This window comes from Saccopteryx bilineata, chromosome 12 (assembly GCF_036850765.1).
Source record: "Saccopteryx bilineata isolate mSacBil1 chromosome 12, mSacBil1_pri_phased_curated, whole genome shotgun sequence".
NCBI lineage: Eukaryota > Metazoa > Chordata > Mammalia > Chiroptera > Emballonuridae > Saccopteryx > Saccopteryx bilineata.
In genome coordinates, this window is record NC_089501.1 from 57,507,100 (window position 1) to 57,528,988 (window position 21,889).

At 55.4% G+C, this 21,889-nt stretch overlaps 1 protein-coding gene across 17 annotated transcripts in view; it reads left to right on the top strand.

Annotated features, from left to right (window-relative positions):
- AFDN (afadin, adherens junction formation factor) overlaps positions 1 to 21,889 on the top strand; it is a 145,501-nt gene that overhangs the window by 73,156 nt on the left and 50,456 nt on the right. For 11 of the 17 annotated variants that reach the window (XM_066247700.1, XM_066247707.1, XM_066247709.1 and 8 more), the window contains 8 exons: positions 6,184 to 6,253; positions 11,341 to 11,459; positions 15,437 to 15,498; positions 15,610 to 15,815; positions 18,585 to 18,605; positions 19,313 to 19,458; positions 20,070 to 20,164; positions 20,594 to 20,859. In XM_066247700.1, the coding sequence (XP_066103797.1) occupies positions 6,184 to 6,253; positions 11,341 to 11,459; positions 15,437 to 15,498; positions 15,610 to 15,815; positions 18,585 to 18,605; positions 19,313 to 19,458; positions 20,070 to 20,164; positions 20,594 to 20,859 (985 nt within the window). The remainder of the gene's footprint in view (positions 1 to 6,183; positions 6,254 to 11,340; positions 11,460 to 15,436; positions 15,499 to 15,609; positions 15,816 to 18,584; positions 18,606 to 19,312; positions 19,459 to 20,069; positions 20,165 to 20,593; positions 20,860 to 21,889) is intronic. The other 6 variants (XM_066247704.1, XM_066247712.1, XM_066247711.1 and 3 more) reach the window with 1 other exon arrangement.

Sequence of the window (21,889 nt, forward strand, 5' to 3'; positions counted from 1 at the left end):
GATCCACCGTGCTTAGAGCGGTGATCTCGTGTGTGCCGCCCCTGAGGACTGCAGTGGGTCCACCGTGCTTAGAGCAGTGATCCTGTGTGCGCCGCCCCTGAGGACTGCAGTGGGTCCACCGTGCTTAGAGCAGTGATCCCGTCTGTGCTGCCCCTGAGGACTGCAGTGGGTCCACTGTGCTTAGAGCAGTGATCCTGTCTGTGCCGCCCCTGAGGACTGCAGTGGGTCCACCGTGCTTAGAGCAGTGATCCTGTCTGTGCCGCCCCTGAGGACTGCATGGGTCCACCGTGCTTAGAGCAGTGATTCCGTGTGTGCCGCCCCTGAGGACTGCAATGGGTCCACTGTGCTCAGAGCAGTGATCCCGTGTGTGCCGCCCCTGAGGACTGCAGTGGGTCCACCGTGCTTAGAGCAGTGATCCCGTCTGTGCTGCCCCTGAGGACTGCAGTGGGTCCACTGTGCTTAGAGCAGTGATCCTGTCTGTGCCGCCCCTGAGGACTGCAGTGGGTCCACCGTGCTTAGAGCAGTGATCCTGTCTGTGCCGCCCCTGAGGACTGCATGGGTCCACCGTGCTTAGAGCAGTGATCCCGTGTGTGCCGCCCCTGAGGACTGCAATGGGTCCACTGTGCTCAGAGCAGTGATCCCGTGTGTGCCGCCCCTGAGGACTGCAGTGGGTCCACTGTGCTTAGAGCAGTGATCTCGTGTGTGCCGCCCCTGAGGACTGCAGTGGGTCCACTGTGCTTAGAGCAGTGATCCCGTGTGTGCCGCCCCTGAGGACTGCAGTGGGTCCACTGTGCTTAGAGCAGTGATCCTGTCTGTGCCACCCCTGAGGACTGCAATGGGTCCACTGTGCTCAGAGCAGTGATCCCGTGTGTGCCGCCCCTGAGGACTGCAGTGGGTCCACCGTGCTTAGAGCAGTGATCCCGTGTGTGCCGCCCCTGAGGACTGCAGTGGGTCCACTGTGCTTAGAGCAGTGATCTCGTGTGTGCTGCCCCTGAGGACTGCAGTGGGTCCACTGTATAGATGGCTCCACATCAGGCAGAGGTCGCATGGCTTTAGGGTTTTTATTTTACTTTTTAGAAATTCAAAGTGGGTTTGTGGTTCTGGTTCTTACTGATTTAGTTGGTTTCAGAGAAGAAAAAGATAAAAAGGTCTTGATTTCCTTTACACTGAGAGTCGGGGCTGGTTTCTAAATTATTTTAAAATATTTTAGTTTTTTCCTTTAGAACAGGGGTAGTCAACCTTTATAATATCCCCCGCCCGCTTTTGTATCTCTGTTAGTAGTAACATTTTCTAACCGCCCACCAGTTCCACAGTCATGATTTATAAAGTAGGGAAGTCGCTTTACTTTATAAAATTTATAAAGCAGAGTGACGGCAATTTAAAGCATATAATAATAATTACTTACCAAGTACTTTATGTCGGATTTTCGCTCAGTTTGGCAGAATAAATCTGTATAGAACAACTTACTATAGTTAAATCTATCTTTTATACTTTGGTTGCTCCGCTACCGCCCACCATGAAAGCTGGAACGCCCACTAGTGGATGGTAGGGACCAGGCTGACCACCACTAGGGGGCGGTAGGCACCGGGTTGACCAGCACTAGGAGGCGGTAGGGACCAGGTTGACCAGCACTGGTGGGCGGTAGGGACCGGGTTGACCAGCACTGGTGTGCAGTAGGGACCGGGTTGACCAGCACTGGTGGGCGGTAGGGACCGGGCTGACCAGCACCAGGGGGCGGTAGGGACCGGGCTGACCAGCACCAGGGGGCGGTAGGGACCGGGCTGACCAGCACCAGGGGGCGGTAGGGACCGGGCTGACCAGCACTGCTGTAGGACAAGACTGGATTTGCTCTGTGAAGAGGTGGGGTGTTCCCTTCTGCTCAGGGAACCACAGTCTTGCAGGAGCTCAGGCTGCCTGTCCTCTGTTGCCCCCTGGTGCCGTCCGGAGGACTTGCATGTGGGCCTGTCCTGGGAAGCCAGTGAGGTTTTGAGGGAGGAGGAGGAAGACTTGCTTTGTGGTGACTGATGTTTAGCTACATGAGTGTCTGCCACGTGGGCCGTGGGTTCCCTGCTGCTCAGAGCAGCCGGAACATCCACTGAGGGGAAGCCGTCCGAGGAGCACGGCATGAGCCGCTGTTGCTGGACTCCTCTGCACGGCCCACTGTGTTTGTCCCGTGACGGCCTTCGCTTCCGGAGCTCGGACTCGGGCCGGCGGTGGCGTGTTACTTTCTCTGTGCTGGTCTTTGGACAGGTCACGTGTGTGGTGAATTCTACTTGGTTGTTCTCGCTGGGTTATCAGTGACCTCTGTGTTTTGTTCTGTTACTTTCTTTTTTTTTTTTTGTAATTTTCTGAAGCTGGAAACGGGGAGAGACAGACAGACAGACTCCTGCATGCACCCGACCGGGATCCACCCGGCACGCCCACCAGGGAGTGTCGCTCTGTTGCATCCAGAGCCACTCTAGCGCCTGGGGCAGAGGCCAAGGAGCCATCCCCAGCGCCCGGGCCATCTTTGCTCCAATGGAGCCTTGGCTGCGGGAGGGGAAGAGAGAGACAGAGAGGAAGGAGAGAGGGAGGGGTGGAGAAGCAGATGGGCGCTTCTCCTGTGTGCCCTGGCCGGGAATCGAACCTTGGGACTCCTGCATGCCAGGCCGACACTCTACCACTGAGCCAACTGGCCAGGGCTATTCTGTTACTTTCAATCCTAGCAAAGGAGAGGGTCAGAGAGGCCACTGGTGTGGTCAGCCCTCTGCCTCTCTGTCCAGGGCGAGCACTGGGCTGTCACACATCTTGTGGAGCACTCTGGACGTTGAGGATTTTGTGGGATGTTTGAGATCTGTCTCGAGCCTCTCACCTTGAGCTCCAAGCTTCCACCAGTGACCAGCCTCTTAGTTCGGGAAGAAAATTAGCAGGTGCCTTTATTGTCTGCTGCTCAAGAAGCCTCTTGTTCCAGCTCTGAACTGCGTGTGTCTAGCTCACCCTCCGCCCATGCCTGGGAGGCCTGGCTTTCTCTTCCGGTCTCAGCTCTGTCTGTCACCCCCCCCCCTTCGCGTCCCTTGTCACGACCTTTCCTGCTGTGTCCTGCGCACACCGTCCTGCTCACACGCCTTCCCTTGTCGTCGTCCTTAGCACCAGACATGTTGGCAGGTGAAGTGCACCTGCTCGCCGCGCCTACACCGCACTGTTCCCAGGACGTCCCGAGGAGCTCGTCACGTGACCGCTCTGCCCTGGTCTGTGTGCTGCTCTGCAGGCCGGTGTTGCCGCCACTGCGGCCGCTGCGCTCCGGGTCTGAGTGTGGAGCGCCTGGTCGGAGGCGTCAGCGATGTCCGTTTCTCTTCGCCTGCTCAGGCGTGGTCCTGTGACCTGTCTGCCCCGTGGCACGCAGCCCCCTGACTGCAGGCTGGCTCCGCTCCTGAGAGCACTCCGTTCACTTCTGTGTGGCGGTCCTTGCACGTGCTTGTCTTACGTTTACTTTAGCAGTGCCGTCCAGAGGTGGGAAGTTCTCTCTCATCTGCAGCATACACATGTAGGTCAGCAGACAGAGCACAGCTGGACCCAGGCTGTGTTGTGGCGGCCTTGACAGTTCACCTGTGTTGCTGACTAGTCCATGCCAAAGGGCCTTTCCGTTTCCAGTAAGGACAGCCATCTTGAATGCCGTAAAGAATTGGGGTGACATTTAGATGATGTCACAGCTTAATCTATTTATCTAGAGCCTCTTTGAATGACCAATGAAATGTCTTCCATTCCTGCATTATAGCAGGTTTTTTCTAATGTCTGTGCAAATACTAATTAGAGGCATCAGAGGGTCATCGTCCCAACCGTCTTGCTGTCCCTGGGAGGCTGGCTGTCTTGCTGACCTGGAGGCTCGTCAGTGTGAGTGCTGAGATCCGTGCAGTCCAGACAGACTTCTGGGAAACCTGGCCCTGGTGTGCCCCTCTCCCCAGGGCCGGTGCGGCGGGCCTCCCTCCAGGGCTCTGCTCTCTGGAGGACCCTTCCTCACGCTGCCCCACCAGGTTCCTGGTCACTCAGGAGTGCCCGAGCGAGGTCCACTGAGAGGCCCCCAGATCCCTCCAGAGTTGTAGTGACTTTCAGGGCACCGTCCCCCCGGGTGAGCCCGCTTCAGGGTGCCCTGCCCGCTCCCCCGGGCTCCCGCCGGCTTCTCTGGGGCCGGCCGGACTGCACGGCACCCGCCTCTGCCGGGATGCGGGACACGAGCCGCTGTCGTCACCGCGCGGCTGTCGGCCGGGAAGCCAGTCCTCTCGGAGCTGAGTGTGCTCAGCCCCTCGTCCACCAGCAGAGATTCTCAGGCTCTCAGTAAGCGGTCCAGTTCAAAAACCACAATTAAAAGCAACAACACATTGTTTCTTTCCCTGAGTTATCTCAACCATTATTCACCTCAAGGGTTTTCTAAGAGCAGCTCAACGTCATGGCATGCTGCTTAAACAAGGAGTCCCAGAGCCACTCACCCCGGTTCTCGCCGCGTGCGGGAGGAGCTGGGCCTGGCTCGTGCCTGTCCCTGGGCCGCGTCTGCAGAATGGGGCCGGGGGCCGTCTGGAATCCGGCCAGCTGCGCCCAGTAAATGTCGACACAAGAAACATCAGGCCAGTAGGGAGTTTTCATGAGTTTATTTGAGCCAGATGGAGCACACACCAGGGAGCAAGCTCTCAGATGCTGCCCATTTTTAGTGTTTTTTACAAACCTCCATACTGCTTTCATAGTCGCTGCACCGATTTACATTCCCACCAGCAGTGCCGAGGGTTCCCTTTTCTTACATTTCTCGTCTCTTTGAAGCTAGCCCTTCCCACAGACACAGGTGGTGCCTCGCTGGAGTTGTGATTGGCACTTTGTTGATGGTTAGTGGTTTTGAGCACCTTGCATACCTGTCCGGACATCTGTGTCTCCTTTGGGAAAATGTCTGCTCAGCTCTTCTGCCCACTCTTCACTTGAATTCTTTGGTTTTCTCCTGTTGAGTTGTGAGTTCGTCATATACAGGGCGTGGCAGCGTAGGTGTGCAGATGATCGTATGGAAACGATAGGTAATCAGTGATACTACAAAGCCTCGGCTCTGTGCGCTCGCAGCTGAGAACTCAGCCCGCCTCAGTCTGTGGGGGGCAGGGGCCCCTCAGTCTGCTGTCACCTCTCGTGTCAGTGACGGTGTCGTCTGCAGACACAGCCACTCAGTCTGCTGTCACCTCTCGTGTCAGTGACGGTGTCGTCTGCAGGGGGGCAGGGGCCCCTCAGTCTGCTGTCACCTCTCGTGTCAGTGACGGTGTCGTCTGCAGGGGGGCAGGGGCCCCTCAGTCTGCTGTCACCTCTCGTGTCAGTGACGGTGTCGTCTGCAGGGGGCAGGGGCCCCTCAGGCCAGGTCACCTCTCGTGTCAGCTTCACTTTTGTGGCCTCTGCCTGTGGTGTCAGCGTGGGAACCGGTGTCCGGGGCGGACAGCCTGCGCGGCCCAGAATGTCACCGTGTTGATCGTGTGTGCAAGTCTTCGATCCGCTTGTGCCGCCCTCTGTGCCTGGCGGAGGTGGTGGCCCAGTTCCGTCCTGGGCACCGGGCGCCCCGTTTCCCAGCCTCGTCGTCAGAGAGACTGTCCTGTCCCCACTGTGCGTCACTGACTCTGTCATAAACTGACCGCATCTGAGTGGGTTGATTTCTGGGTTCTCTGTTCTGGTCCACTGGCCTGTGTGTCTCTTTTTATGCCAGTACCAAGCTGTTTTGAATACTGTGGCCCTTACGGTATAATTTGATATCAGGGAGGGTGATACCTCCAGCTTTGCTTTATCTCAAGATTGCTTGTTATTTGGAGTCTTCTGTGGTTCCATGTAGATTTTAGACTTGTTTGTTCTATTTCTGTGAGGAATGTCATGGGAATTTTAATTCGGATTGAATCTGTAAGTTGCTTTGGGTGGTGTGGACATGTTAACAGTCTTCTTCCAATTCATGAGCACAGAATAGGTTTACTTTTTTGTTTCCTCTTCAATTTCTTTCATAACTGTCTTAAACTTGCCTTTCCTTGGTCAAATTTATTTCTAGGTGTTTTATAACTTAAATGCTGAAAAGAAGTGATTTTCTGAAGCTCTTGGCACTTTGGGATGTTTAGCTGACTGTCCTGTGTTACTGGGAAGAGATTCTGCCTTATCGTGCGAGAGTTACTCACTGTACCTGTTTTTTTTTTATCCTGACAGAATTGTTCAGGAGACAACCTTTGACTTAGGAGGAGATGTTCACAGCGGAACAGCGTTGCCAACAAGCAAGGTAGGTAACTGCACGTTACCTGCTGGGACATACGTGCTTAATGTTAAGGATACCGTGGACGAGTTATTGGTGTTACACTCACAAAACTGCTGTACAGACACATTCCACCTGGTCCTAGCTGTGGGCAGTGACACCTGGGACAGTTGGCAGGCTGTCCTTTTCCTGAGGACGAGGGGGGGTGCCAGGGGGGTGCTCTTACGTGCTGTGTGTGACAGCTCTTCTCGGTTGGGTGACCCCAGAAGATGGTGGACCCCAGCTGTCCCTACCCCCCCCCCCCGTTCAGTCCTTGGCGGACTCCTGCTGTCCCTACCCCCCCATTCAGTCCTTGGCAGACCCCTGCTGTCCCTACCCCCCCCATTCAGTCCTTGGCGGACCCCTGCTGTCCCTACCCCCCCCCCTCAGTCCTTGGCGGACCCCTGCTGTCCCTACCCCCCCCTCAGTCCTTGGCGGACTCCTGCTGTCCCTACCCCCCCTCAGTCCTTGGCGGACCCCTGCTGTCCCTACCCCCCCATTCAGTCCTTGGCGGACTCCTGCTGTCCCTACCCCCCCTCAGTCCTTGGCGGATTCCTGCTGTCCCTACCCCCCCCTCAGTCCTTGGCGGACCCCTGCTGTCCCTACCCCCCCCGTTCAGTCCTTGGCGGACCCCTGCTGTCCCTACCCCCCCCTGTTCAGTCCTTGGCGGACTCCTGCTGTCCCTACCCCCCCCTCAGTCCTTGGCAGACTCCTGCTGTCCCTACCCTCCCCCCCGTTCAGTCCTTGGCGGACCCCTGCTGTCCCTACCCCCCCCTCAGTCCTTGGCGGATTCCTGCTGTCCCTAACCCCCCCTCCTCAGTCCTTGGCGGACCCCTGCTGTCCCTACCCCCCCCCTCAGTCCTTGGCGGACCCCTGCTGTCCCTACCCCCCCTCAGTCCTTGGCAGACTCCTGCTGTCCCTACCCCCCCCCTCAGTCCTTGGCGGACCCCTGCTGTCCCTACCCCCCCCGTCCAGTCCTTGGCGGACCCCTGCTGTCCCTACCCCCCCTCAGTCCTTGGCGGACCCCTGCTATCCCTACCCCCCCCCGTCCAGTCCTTGGCGGACCCCTGCTGTCCCTACCCCCCCCCGTCCAGTCCTTGGCGGACCCCTGCTGTCCCTACCCCCCCCGTTCAGTCCTTGGCGGACCCCTGCTGTCCCTACCCCCCCCCCGTTCAGTCCTTGGCGGACCCCTGCTGTCCCTACCCCCCCCCTCAGTCCTTGGCGGACTCCTGCTGTCCCTACCCCCCCCCGTTCAGTCCTTGGCGGACCCCTGCTGTCCCTACCCCCCCTCAGTCCATGGCGGATTCCTGCTGTCCCTAACCCCCCCCCCCAGTCCTTGGCGGACCCCTGCTGTCCCTACCCCCCCCTCAGTCCTTGGCGGACCCCTGCTGTCCCTACCCCCCCCCTCAGTCCTTGGCGGACCCCTGCTGTCCCTAACCCCCCCCTCAGTCCTTGGCGGACCCCTGCTGTCCCTAACCCCCCCCTCAGTCCTTGGCGGACTCCTGCTGTCCCTACCCCCCCCTCAGTCCTTGGCGGACCCCTGCTGTCCCTACCCCCCCCTCAGTCCTTGGTGGACCCCTGCTGTCCCTACCCCCCCCAGCTCCCACCTGTCCACCTGTCAGCTGACCTCCACAGGCACTTGGCCTTCACAGGTAACCCTTGTCTCTGTGTAACCGGTTATTTCTGTTCTCATTTCTCTTGCTGGGACACAGATGCCTCAGAACTCTGGACCAACCCAGCAGGCACTCTGCGTGCTTAAGTTGTACGGCTGGTTTGGACTCACCGGGCAGTGCGTTTGCTGGTCTTGCTGGTGGTTACTTGTGTGGCCGCATTCAGCTAGTGGACTAGTTGGTGGCCGTGCTGTGCTGGGAGCCCTGGGCCTCCCCATCTCCCTGTCACTCAGGTTCTCTCAGGGGGACCTCCGGCCCCATCATCCGTCCATGGGGGCGGCAGATGTCCGGGTGCCTCCCAAGGACCATGGGGTGTGCAGGTCTCCGTGAGGCCTGAGCCAGGGACTGGCACATCGTGGGTTCCTCCGTGTCCTTTGGTTGAAGTGAGGCACTGGCCCCGCCCAGGCCCGGGCTCCGGGGGGGGGGGGGCACAGCAGACTCCCCTGTCCCGGGCGTTCTCTCCAGCCTCTGCCCAGCGTTCTGCTCCCGTCCAGCGTGACTTCCTAAAGCAGTCCTTGGTGGCTCAGGAACTCCCTAAACCCCGCCTCTGCTCAGACCTCATTGGCTCGTGCTCTGGGGGGACGGTGTCTGCCAGGCGCTGATGTGCGCCACGCCGCCACGGCCGGGGCCCGCTCTGCCTGTGTCTTCGCAGGGTCACCTCACTCAGACACTTTCTGTTCAGCTTGCGGGGTGTCCCTCTGCGTCCCTTCCCCCCGGGTGCTCGCTCTTCTCTCTGCTGCTTCTGAAATTTGGGGACCACGGTGTCAGACCGGAGCCCCTTCTCGTGTTGGTCCCAGTTTCCTAGGTGATCTCGCACGGTTGCCGGGGGTGATAACCTGTGTGTTAATAACTGCTACTCTGTCTCTGGCCGTGACCGCTCCTTGTCCCAAAGGCTTGCTTGACCCGCCGTGGGGTGGCTGACACGTCCTTCAGGGTCAGCGTGGCTGAAACACGCTGGGTCACTTGTCCAGCCTCCTTCTTCCCTGACCCTTGCCCGTCTTCACCAGTGGTGCCACCACAGCATTGGCGCGTGGTCTGCCAGTTCTGCTCTGTGCCTTCCCTGCTCTCGGCCTCAGCCTCGGCCACTGGCTGGTTCTCTGTGTTCCACGGTGCAGCCGTCCACTAGTGTGCCCCTTTCTCCACCGTCACCACCGTCTCCCAGGCCGGCGCTGCACGGCTCCCTAGGTGGAGTCCCCCCTCCCTGCTGCCCAGGCCGTACTCTCCTTCCAGCGGCCAGATGGGTACTCCCAGGATGGGGGAGGGTCTGTTCCTGCCCCACCCTCGAAGCCCTCGGCGGGGTCTCCCCCCAGACCCCACCCAGCCCTTACTCTGGCTCACACAGCTCTCTAGAGCCTGCCCTCTGCCCCAGCCGAGCCTGTGCTGCCCGTGACTGTCAGAGCACGGAGGCCTCTGCCCCCTGACCGCTGCCCCCTGGCCGCACACGTCCCCCCCGACAGCCCCTTGCAGGGCTCCCTGCACCATGGTAGTGACCGCCCCTCCTGTCCTTGCCCAGCGGCTCACATCCTGGGGGGTGTGCTCCCTGCACTGTTGTAGTGACCGCCCCTCCTGTCCTTGCCCAGTGGCTCACGTCCAGGGGGATGTGCTCCTCCCGCACCGGGCACCAGGGGGAGCGTGTGTTGAGTTCTCGGGCAGCCCTTCTTCCCGTCCAGTCCTGGTCTGGTCTGTCTGGTGTGCTGATTGGCAGCAGGGGTCTGGCTTGACGTGCTCGCTGCTCCATGGCCGGGCAGAGCAGCGCATGGTGCTGACGAGTCCCAGGAAAGAGCTGTTGAGTATGGATGGAGTAAGTCTCTTGGAACCAAACTTCGTTGTCTTTATGAAAATTACAGTTTTTTATAAAATGTGTAATCAACATGGAAAACTTGGTAAACTGAAAAAAAAGTAAAAACAAGAAAACCCTTCATTGACAATTTATAGTTAGCTGTGGGTTATATTTTATGGACCCTTTTCTGAACTCTGTGCACGTATGTGGGTTCATTTATACATTTTAACATAACTAGATCTGTGTGCTCACACACCTTTCTGTCCTGCTTCCTATGGCTGTTAGTTTGGAAGCATTTCCTTTGAAATTATCAGAAAACAAGCTAAAATTGTACTAGAATGTGTTAGTATATAAACATACCATAATTTATCCATTACCTGTTAATCATTTAAAATAATTGTTTGTAGTCTAAATATTGCTGTCCACTGACTAAGCGGTTTTATTTCTATAAATGGAAGTAATCATAATTACTGTGTGGGCATACACAGCTTTGTAAGCACAGTTGTCATGACATCCTGTACTGATGAGCCTTTGAGACAACGTAAAGGATTGGTTTAATGAATTTCGGTGAATAGACAACAAAACGTTATGCAGCCATACAACTTTGTAACATAAAAGCAACCTAAGACATTTACAGCATATGAAACAGTATTTTTTTTACAAAGTAGGCAGTGCAATTTCATTTGTGGAAGACGAGAAAAGCTGCAGCAGTGTGTGCACTGCAGGGCCGGCCTCGGGTCGGAGGGGTCAGTGTGCACTGCAGGGCCGGCCTCGGGTCGGAGGGGTCAGTGTGCACTGCAGGGCCGGCCTCGGGTCGGAGGGGTCAGTGTGCAGCGCAGGGCCGGCCTTGGGTCAGAGGGGCCAGTGTGCAGTGCAGGGCCGGCCTCGGGTCAGAGGGGTCAGTGTGCACTGCAGGGCCGGCCTCGGGTCGGAGGGGTCAGTGTGCACTGCAGGGCCGGCCTCGGGTCGGAGGGGTCAGTGTGCACTGCAGGGCCGGCCTCGGGTCGGAGGGGCCAGTGTGCAGTGCAGGGCCGGCCTCGGGTCGGAGGGGTGAGGAGGCGTCATGCACTGAGCCGAGCTTCTCTCGGGGCCCCTGGGGGGACGAGGACTGTCATCTGATGTTGCTGCAGTGATTTTCTTTCTGCACGTTTATTGATTCTGTTCAGGTTGTTTTCCTAATACGGGGAATTTATCCTACAGTCTGTTCTAGGTTGGTTAGGAATCTGTACTCAGTTCTTTGTTAGGTATTGAGCTATAATGACAGATTGTAAGTCCTCTCTGGAACCAACAAGTAACCCAGAAGACCCTGGCTCTTCACAACACACGTACCCTGTCAGCTCTGTCCTGACTAGAGGACTTTCCGGGTGGTCACGTGCTCCTGTCTGTGCTCGGGAAGGCCCTGTGTGTGAGCGCGGCTGCACACCTGCGCTGTAACGGGAGAAGGGGCGGCGTGTCTGTTACTCTCTCCGGAGCGTACTCCTGGCCGCACTGTGGACGTGCGTCCTCGGCACGCACTGTGTCTCTGGGCTGCGCTCCCCTGCTTGGCGGCCTGGCCTCACGTCACCTGCAGCGTGCGTGGGAGCTGCTGGCCTGTCTGGGTCTGAGTGCCCGTGTCCCCCTTGTAGAGCTCGTCGAGACTGGACAGCGACCGGGTGTCGTCCGCCTGCAGCACGGCCGAGCGGGGGATGGTGAAGCCCATGGTCCGCCTGGAGCAGCAGCCCGAGTTCCGCCGGCAGGAGAGCAGGTAGGACGCCTCTCCTCGTGGAAGGGGGAGGCGGTCGGGGGGGGGGACCTGCAGAGCCCGAGCTGGCCCGCGGGTGACAGTGTGGGAGAGTGCTTCCCCTGCGGGGTGCTGACTGGGGGCAGGCGCTCGTCAGCAGTGAGCCTTGTACGCCAGTGCAGTCTGGGGATAGGCATGTCGAGTTCAAATGCTTGTTTAAAAGTACTTCTCTGTAAAAACATAGTCTTTATAGGTTTTAACATTTGATAATTTATGTATTAATATAAAGCTCATCATTTTACCAACACTTTTAAAAGAAATCTTGTTTAAAAATTTACAAAGCCAAGAATGATTTTGTGACCCTCGCCTGGGCCTGGAGAGCGTTATGCAAAGTGCAGTGAGCCCGTCAGAGAGAGACCAGTGCCACGTGATCCCCTGTGTACACGCAGTCTCGCGAGCACAGCGACCCGGCAGACACACAGGGACTGACTCCCAGGGAGAGCCGGCTGCTGGTGGCCGGGAGGGCGGGGGGACCAAGTAAACGGAGAGAAGCGCGTGGCCCTGGGGCAGCAGTGGCATTGGGGGGGGGGCAGGCAGAGGACAGATGGTGACAGAACCATATTGACTTCGGGGTGAACACAGTGCACTGTGCAGAGAGGTGTTGTAGGTTGGGCACCTGAAACCCGTATAATTTTGTGACCCATTGTCACCCCAGTAAATTCAATGAAAAGGTAAGAAAATACGTGAAGCCAAAAGTGATTTTGAGGTGAATCTTTAGTATTTGTGGAGTGCCGTGTTGTGTCTTAGGTATTGAAATCCGTGTCAGTGCTGCCAGCAAGGAGTGAGTGGCAGACGGGAGCTCCAGGGGCTGCAGCCTTGGGCACCGGGCATGCGGCGGCCCCGTCGGAGCTGGACAGCGCAGGGGGCATGCCTCAGCACGCGCGGCGGCCATGACACTCTGCCGGCACCTTTGGGCGCTGTTCAGATTTTCAGAGCAGCCATTCTGACAGGTCCCTGTCACAGATCCAGTCCCCGAGGCAGGTGACTTGCTCAGGGTCACCAGCAGTTTGGTGACAGGCCGTTTTCCAGCGCCCAGCAGAGGGCGCTGTACAGCCTAAGTTTTTGGTAGTGTTCATCAGCGTCATCAAATTTGTAGATTCATATGGGAATCTCAGGTTTTTAACTTTGTTTTTATTGTGGGCTTTTGGTTACTTTCATCAAGATGTTTGTTGGCTTTGTGAGTTTTTTTTAGATATGAATAGTCTCCTTAATATTAATAATGAAGATATTAATAATGAGTCATCTCCTTGCTGTGTCTGTATTTGTTTTTGGTGCTGTGGTCTAGAATAAGATGTTCAGAAGGGCAAATTAGTATTGTAAGTAGTGCCTCTGTTTATATATGAGGTGATAGGTATATGTCGTAGTTCTGAACCCATAAATATTTGCGAGTGAATCAGGACATGTCACAAAGGGAAAGGTTGATGAGAATAATGCTTTTAGAATATGGGAAATTAGTAAGTAATAGGTAGTTAAGTGAAGACAGTGTGATGACAGTTAAAATAGTTATGTGATGGTTAATTGTATGTCAGAAACTATTTTATCCTGTGAACATACATAGTTTTTCAGGGCCAGACTGTTTTGCTTTGCAGAGACCTATCAGAGGTGCTGTTTGAACTGTGAGCGTGCGTGTTGCTGTGAGAGTGACGGGGACAGCTGCCTCTTGCTCCTGTTGGTCTCTCACAGGTGCAGGGGTGGTGTAAGCTGTGCTCGGGTTAATTGATGTGTTGACAGAAACCTACGTTGCTTTAATAAGCATGTTCAAAATACTGATTTTAGTCAAGGAAAAGTATCTTTTTGAATGGTGGGAGTGACTGACATTTTTTTCAAAGAGAATTTAAATGCCATTATTTTTTACTAGAATTGTTAAATTAATGAAACAAATAAATGGTAAAGTTTATCCAGGACCATTTTATGGATATTAAGTTGAAAGTAACTATTTACCTCCAATTTTAGATGTCTATAAATAGGCAGTATAAGACAGACATATTAAAGTAATTGGGCATTTAAATTATAAGAGCATTTTTACACCTAACTTGTTTAGTTAAATGTAAGTTATTATCATAGACTGCATAAACTTGGAAGCATGTAATTTGGTGAAAACCCTTCTGTTTGCACCTGTAATGACTGTCCCGGGTGGAGTTGAGTCAGGTCGGGGTTTCTCCTTGTTCGTCCTGGGTGTGGGGCAGAGGGACGGTCATTTCAGGTACCAGCGTCACCGCGTCGGTCGTCATCGGTGCTTGTTTTGTTTTGTGGCTGCTGTGGTTTTTCTCATTCTTGAAGGCTTTTATTATTTGAACTAGCTTATTTAATGAGTGAACGTACCAATGACTCCAAATACATAATTCTGGCCAGTTCATTGCTATCTAAGGTTAATAGACTTAAATATTTTTGCCGAAAATGTCATTTAAAATCAGTAACAAATGCAGATGTCCTGATAACTGAGTTCACTTGCCAGTTCATCAAGTATTTATTTGAATCAGTATTGACCTCAATTTGGTTTGAGCCAATATTTAACTCAATAGATATTTTCATTCCAATGTAGGTCATTGTAAACCCCACTATTTAACTTTCTAGAAAGGCAAAAGACATTTTATCGTACACATTAATAAAGTCTTTGCCTGCTAATGGCTTTCAAATGTTTTTTATCAGCACACAACACAGTATCATCTTCTATATCACGCTCTGGTGGACACGCACCTACATTGGTATGTTTATATTTGTAACTGAAAGAGAAGTTTCATCCAACAGCGCCCTGTCTTCTCTCTTACCAGGGGGGCAGGATGACCCACAATTTGAAGAACTTTTTAATGCAAATTAACTTAACCTTTGAATCGATTTGATCTTGAATACCTAGAAATACATGAACATTGGTGCAGTGCTAGTTCGTAGAAATGCTCCAGATTGTAGTTTCTCTTTGTTTATATTTTTGGCAGTTCCTTACTTTTGTAGTGTCAGGCTAAGTGATGAAAAGGCCCTCAAATTTATGCAGCTTCAAGGCAGTGGCACAATGGATAGAGCGTCAGACTGGGATGAGGAGAACCAGTTTTGAAACTCTGAGGTCATTGGCTTGAGCATGGACTCATCCGGCTTGAGAGAGGGCCCGCCAGCTTGAGTGTGAAATCATAGAGATGACCCCATGGTCTCTGGCTTGAAGCCCAAGGTCACTGGTGTGAGCCCAAGGTCACTGGTCACTGGCTTGAGCAAGGGGTCACTGGCTCTGCCTCAGCCCCCCCCCCCCCCGTCAAGACACATATGAGAAAGCAGTAAACAACTAAGAGACTAAGGAACCACAATGAAGAATTGATGGCTCTTATCTCCTCCCTTCCTGTCTGTCCCTATCTGTTTCTCTCTGTTTCTGTGTCACTCACACACACACACACACACACACAGGAAGAAGAAAACGGGAGGGAGCCGCCTCTGTAAGGTGTGTCACTGTGGGCTTGAGACTGCTGACCAGAGGCGGACAGGGAGTCCCGGAGCACCGTGTCTGACCTGTGTCGGGAGAGAAAGGCAGTGTCTGGCTCCTCAGGGTTCCTCTCCCGTGAAGTGGAGCTCGGGTCGGGCTCAGCGTGGTGTAGGGTTTCTCTGTGTCCCCAGCAGCATCTCTGCGTTGTGACCTGAGCCGCTGCTGTGGCAGGTGCTCAGCGGCAGGGGCCCCGCGGTGTGTGAAGTCTCGTTAATAATAGAGCCGCTGCGGATCTGTTCTGGTTGAGCGGAGGAGGCTTCGGAGCCGACCTCTGGGACGCCTTGGGACGTGGTGACTGCCGGGCGCGCGTCTGAGCGCTCGCACACGTTACACAGGAAAAGGAGGCATTGGGCTGTTCCTTATTTGAAGAAAATTGGGTAGAGATTTTTTTACAAGTTCCAGAAATCTGTGCAGGTTGTCCGGGCATTGTCAGTTTTGTGATCTGAGTGTAAGAGACGCAACCTTCTTGTTTCAGAACGCAGGACGCGCCTGGGCCGGAGCTGATACTGCCCGCAAGCATCGAGTTCAGGGAAAGTTGTGAGTAATTTCAGCTCCGTTGTTAGTGGGTTACTTCTTGTCCCATTTTTCTCCATCTGATTTTCATGGTTTTTTTCTCTTTTTTTCTTCTTTTTTGAAATCTTTTGACAGCTGAAGATTCATTTTTATCTGCCATCATAAATTATACTAATAGCTCTACAGTCCATTTTAAGTTGTCACCCACCTATGTATTGTACATGGCCTGCCGGTATGTATTGTCCAGCCAGTACAGACCCAACATCAGCCCTGCGGAGCGCACGCACAAGGTGATTGCGGTCGTCAACAAGATGGTCAGCATGATGGATGGCGTGATCCAGGTAAGCAGCCCGCGGGGCCGAGGCCGTGGGCAGGTCGCTGCCCTGGTGTTTCAGACCTGCCCACGGTGCCCTCCAAAGTGACAGTCCCACACAGTGTACTGAAAGTTGTATAGCTTTACAAGGTGAAATGCAAGCCTTTTTCTATTTCCCACAAACTTGAGAGTAAGGGAATATAAACTGTTAGTAGTAATGTAGTGATCGTGAGAGAGACCCTTAACATTGCAATAGTTGTGAGAAACTACACTCAGACTTGATGTGGGCTTTCTTAGATTAAAAAAAACAACAATGTATTGAGATGAAGTGCACGTAACAAAGTTGACTATCCTGAAGTGACGAGTTCAGTAGCACTTAGTGCTGTCACAGTGTGTGCAGCCCCAGGTCCTGGGGTCCCCCAGCGCCCCTCCCCCAGCTCCCCCCCCCGTGCCCTCCCCCCCCAGCTCCTCCGTCCTCTGAACCCCGACCGCTGGGCAGTGTCACACTGTCCTCCCCCCGTCCTGGGTGACCGCTGGGCAGTGTCACACTGTCCTCCCCCCCGTCCTGGGTGACCGCTGGGCAGTGTCACACTGTCCTCCCCCCCGTCCTGGGTGACCGCTGGGCAGTGTCACACTGTCCTCCCCCCGTCCTGGGTGACCGCTGGGCAGTGTCGCGCTGCCCTCCCCCGTCCTGGGTGACCGCTGGGCAGTGTCACACTGTCCTCCCCCCGTCCTGGGTGACCGCTGGGCAGTGTCGTGCTGCCCTCCCCCGTCCTGGGTGACCGCTGGGCAGTGTCACGCTGCCCTCCCCCGTCCTGGGTGACCGCTGGGCAGTTTCACACTGTCCTTCCCCATCCTGGGTGACCGCTGGGCAGTGTCACACTGTCCTCCCCCGTCCTGGGTGACCGCTGGGCAGTTTCACACTGTCCTTCCCCGTCCTGGGTGACCGCTGGGCAGTGTCGCGCTGCCCTCCCCCCGTCCTGGGTGACCGCTGGGCAGTGTCACGCTGCCCTCCCCCGTCCTGGGTGACCGCTGGGCAGTGTCGCGCTGCCCTCCCCCGTCCTGGGTGACCGCTGGGCAGTGTCCTGCTGCCCTCCCCGTCCTGGGTGACCGCTGGGCAGTGTCGCGCTGCCCTCCCCGTCCTGGGTGACCGCTGGGCAGTGTCCTGCTGCCCTCCCCGTCCTGGGTGACCGCTGGGCAGTGTCGCGCTGCCCTCCCCCGTCCTGGGTGACCGCTGGGCAGTGTCGCGCTGCCCTCCCCCGTCCTGGGTGACCGCTGGGCAGTGTCGCGCTGCCCTCCCCGTCCTGGGTGACCGCTGGGCAGTGTCCTGCTGCCCTCCCCCGTCCTGGGTGACCGCTGGGCAGTGTCGCGCTGCCCTCCCCCGTCCTGGGTGACCGCTGGGCAGTGTCGCGCTGCCCTCCCCCGTCCTGGGTGACCGCTGGGCAGTGTCGCGCTGCCCTCCCCGTCCTGGGTGACCGCTGGGCAGTGTCGCACTGCCCTCCCCCGTCCTGGGTGACGGGCGCCCTTGCTCTTCTCTGGGAAGCCTCCTGTGATGCCAGGGGGACGGGGTGTTTCCATAGTGTTCATGGAGGTGTCATGGACACCCCGACATCTGTCACCAGAAAACCTTGGTTCAGATTCCTTCATAAATCAGTTTTGAAAACTTGAGGAAGTCAGGGTCTTCCCTTGGTGTACCGTGGTTTGTTCTCTCAGGTGCTGTCTGTAGTTAGTAAAATCGGCATATCGGTTTCTCAGTTACAGATAATTTGAGGCTTTAATCATGAATGTACGGATTTTAAAGAAAGGTTTCCTGAAGCACGTGTCAGTGCCATTACTCAACTATAAAGCTCCAGTTATGTGAGGCTGAGTCACATGATTATTGTTCAGGTTTTCTTGTCAGGATAGTTTGAAGCAAACTAGTCTTTTAATTCCCTCAGAATTGTTGTAAAAGGGCCGGAAATTTTAAAGATGGGAAGATGGGTCTCTTTTTTTTTTGAGTCATTAGCATATGAATTTGATGAGGCTATTTTTTTTGCTCACGTGAGGATAGAAATTAAAAAAGGGCAGTCATTTTATTTGGATGCCATTTTGTAACATTTTATTAGCAAACGTGATTTCCTTTTCAGTCATTCAGAGCCACTGTCTGCCTGCCGTCATGTTTGCAGGGAGCCTGTGTCAAACAGACTCCTGTCGTGAACCACGTCTAACAGACTTCCATATGATTTTGAACCTCCCTGAAATCACGCTTATCAGAGAGCTGTTTTGATTTCAGGTTCAGGGCTGGGCTGTGATTGGAGAAACCCCACGTTTAACGAGCCCGGCATCCTCTGTAGTTGCCGCTTGCCCCGGGAGGGGCCTCCACAGTCACGTTTTACATATTTTAATTTGTAAAAACCCACTTTGAAAAAACAGTTTTCTCCTTTTTGGCGTAGGCTTAAGTTTTTTATGTATTTTTAGATTCTCAACTTTCTCACCTTTTTATGGTTCTGTCGGTCTTTCCCGTCTCTTTCGTCCTTATGGACGGGTTCAGGGGAGAGACTGACCTCATAGACCTCGGGGCACGGAGACTCACGGCCCCAGTGAGACGGCAGAGTCCTTCCCGTGGGCACCTCGTGGGGTGTGCCCACGTGCCGCTCAGCGACTGCCCAGAGCTGCCGGGCGCCCAGTGGAGGGTCCCTTGGGAAGGACGTGCCTGAGTGTCGTGCCTGTCAGTGTTTTGATTTTTTTGAACTGTCACGCTTGTTTACCAGTTTCTTTCTCTCATTCTGCTTGGTTCCCCTCGTCCGTTTCTCTCCAGGAGGTAGACCAGGTTGACCAGGTAGGACCGCTGCCGGGCCCCGGTCCTGGCTGTGCTGGCTTAGCTGAGTCTCATGCGCTTCCATGTCCGACACGGCGCTCCAGACGGACGCACCACGCATTCATAACCCTCATTCCGCAGCTGGAACACGCAGTACTAAACCCTCTCTCAGCATTCCATAGCTCCTGCTTAGTGCACTCAGTGTGGACGTGGACTGACCGTGGTCTGCTTCCTCTGCTGACCGCTCGCCCTGTTCCTCCTCTGTGGGGCTCACCTGAGGCTGCCTGGCCTGCACCTGTGGTCGGGAGAGGACGCAGCAGATCATACTGACGCTGGGTGGCTGGCCGTCCGGGCCGGCGACCGCACGTATCAGGGTGGCTGTGGGTAACCATGGATACGTGTGTGTATGCTCGCAGAGTACCAGATAATGCACAACCTCCAATTGGGTGCTGTGTTTGGTGTCCCCATTCCACCACTGATTCCACGCGTGGTGGCCGATTAGGTCTGTGTGTCCCTGGACCCCGAGGGCGCAGCGGTGGCTGGTTTTCCTGCTGCTGCGTCTGAACCCAAACCCCTCGCAAGTATCTGGTATCTGTGGTGAATGCCTTGGTGGAGACGGGCAGGTCCTGGTCTATCTTCAGCGGCTTCTCGGGAGCATTTCTCTGTGCCGCTGCCGTCCCCGTCTGCCGCGGGTGCTGGCGGGAGCTGACGGGGTGCTCTGCCCACAGAAGCAGAAGAACATCGCTGGGGCGCTTGCCTTCTGGATGGCCAACGCGTCGGAGCTGCTCAACTTCGTCAAGCAGGACCGGGACCTCAGCCGGGTCACCCTGGACGCCCAGGACGTGCTGGCCCACCTGGTCCAGATGGCGTTTAAGTAAGGGACCTGTTTTGGGAGGTGACACTGTTCTGTAAAGATTTAAATCACATGTCTTCCTGTTTTCAGGGTTGTTTTTTTATTTGTGACATAGGGTCAGAGAGAGGGACAGACAGGAAGGGAGAGAGATAAGAAGCATCAATTCTTCGTTGTGGCACCTTAGTTGTTCATTGATTGCTTTCTTATATGTGCCTTGACTGCGGGCCTTCAGCAGACCGAGTGACCCCTTGCTCAAGCCAGTGACCTTGGGTCCAAGCTGGTGAGCTTTTGCTCAAACCAGATGAGCCTGCGCTCAAGCTGGCGACCTCAGGGTCTCGAACCTGGGTCCTCCACATCCCAGTCCAACTCTCTATCCACTGTGCCACCACCTGGTCAGGCCTGTTAAGTTTTCAGAACTAATTTTAAGTGTTTTTATCATACTTACTCTAATTGAGTAATACCAAGAAGTACAAATTAGTACATGATGCAAAAGGCGTTGTCTTAATTGAATTCTGTGAGCTGTGCATCCCGAGTCCCGAGAGTAAAACGCATTATTAAACGGGAATATTCGTGACAGAGCACATGTTCTGCACGTGCCATGTCTGAGGTCCAGACCGTGCCTCTCTCTGCAGGTACCTGGTGCACTGTCTGCAGTCGGAACTGAACAACTACATGCCAGCCTTCCTGGACGACCCGGAGGAGAACAGTCTGCAGAGACCGAAAATAGGTCAGGCCCCTCCCTCCTCCCTCCTCCCTCCTCCCGGCCTCTCCCGCCTCCCGGCTAACTCTGTTTTAATGCTGAGTGTGTGTAAGAGGGAGGTGTTGTAGAAGTGGAGGGGATGCTGTGTGTATTTGGCATTCGTATTCCCACAGGGACTTTTCAGCACCCCCGTTTTTGGTTAAGAACAGTTCTCCCTGTGTGTCAGGCGGTTACAGGTGTCCAGCCGGCTCTCGGGGAAACGTACTGGACAGTGTGTTGCTAACAGCGTACAGTTTAAAACCACTTCCTGTTTGAACAGGGTTGGGTTTTAGAAAGGGATGACTTGGGTATTATGACTGTTGTGGTGTAAGTTCACCCCGGCTCAAGCTGCACCCCTTGATGCTGGGCCTCTGCCCCCGTCCCCTGTCCCCTGTCCCCGTCCCCTGTCCCCCACAGACGATGTGCTGCACACGCTCACAGGCGCCATGTCGCTGCTGCGCCGCTGCCGGGTCAACGCGGCCCTGACCATCCAGCTCTTCTCCCAGCTCTTCCACTTCATCAACATGTGGCTGTTCAACCGGCTGGTGACGGAGCCCGAGTCGGGGCTCTGCTCGCACTACTGGGGGGCCATCATCCGCCAGCAGCTGGGCCACGTGGAGGCCTGGGCCGAGAAGCAGGGCCTGGAGCTGGCCGCCGACTGTCACCTCAGCCGGATCGTGCAGGTGGGTGTCTGGGGCCCCGCCCCCAGCTGACCCACTCGCCGCCAGTCTCCGGTTCTGTCACGGGCCAGAACTGGGGCTCAGTGGACCCGAGCACTCCCCTGGGGGGTTTCTCACTCGTGCACGTGGCGGTGTGCGGAGCGCAGCGGCTGGGGCAGGGCCCTCTGGGCCCTGCTCTCAGCTCGGGGTCTGCTGGCATCTCTGGGGTCCTGGGCTGGAAGCCGTGAGCCCCCATCGCCCCTCCCCTCCACAGGCACGCTCCTGTGTGCAGGTCTGTGTCCCAGTGTCCACTTTCTACACGACAGCAGGCAGGCATCTTGGGTCTGCTGACCTCGTTTCCACTTGGTCACTCTGCCAAGACCCTGTCTCCAAATAAGGGTGCGGTCTGAGGCCTGTGGGGCTGAGACCTCAGCCTGTGGGCTTAGGGGCACAGTTCAGCCTGTAACAGGTGGTAACCAGCAGAGCAAATATTCTTGAAGTGCCCTTTTTACTAGAGGTTGGTATGGTATATTTCATAAAGCTCCATGCTAAAAAATAAATTTTTATTTAAAAATTGATGATTAACTCCTAACAATGCAAAGCCAGGGAGCCACAAAGCAGACACCTGTCCAGCATAGACACACAGAAGGTGCAGAAGTAGACAGCTGAGCACACCCTCCGGAAAGTCGGGAGAGGTGCACGGCACGCGGGGCGCGGAGCCACGGCCGGGGAGCAGACAGTTCTGGGGGTCCGCGGTGCGCCAGCCGGGAGAGGGCGGCTCGCGGTGGGACCGAGTCTGCAGCCGCAGCTCCGCCTAGGAGGGGCTGCCCGCCTCCTGCTCTGGGTCTACTTGATTCAGACCCCGTGACTGGGTGTCCGAAGGGTTATGTGTTTAAGATTTCTAAGAGAGTACTTCAGACGCTTTATGAGCGTGAACAGTTGGGTGTCATTACTTACACATTTTACTAAAGTCACGAGGCCACCTGGAGCCTTCCTGAGACGTGCTTTTCATCCGAGCGTGGAAGGTCAGCACTGATGAAACGGTTTTCCTAGA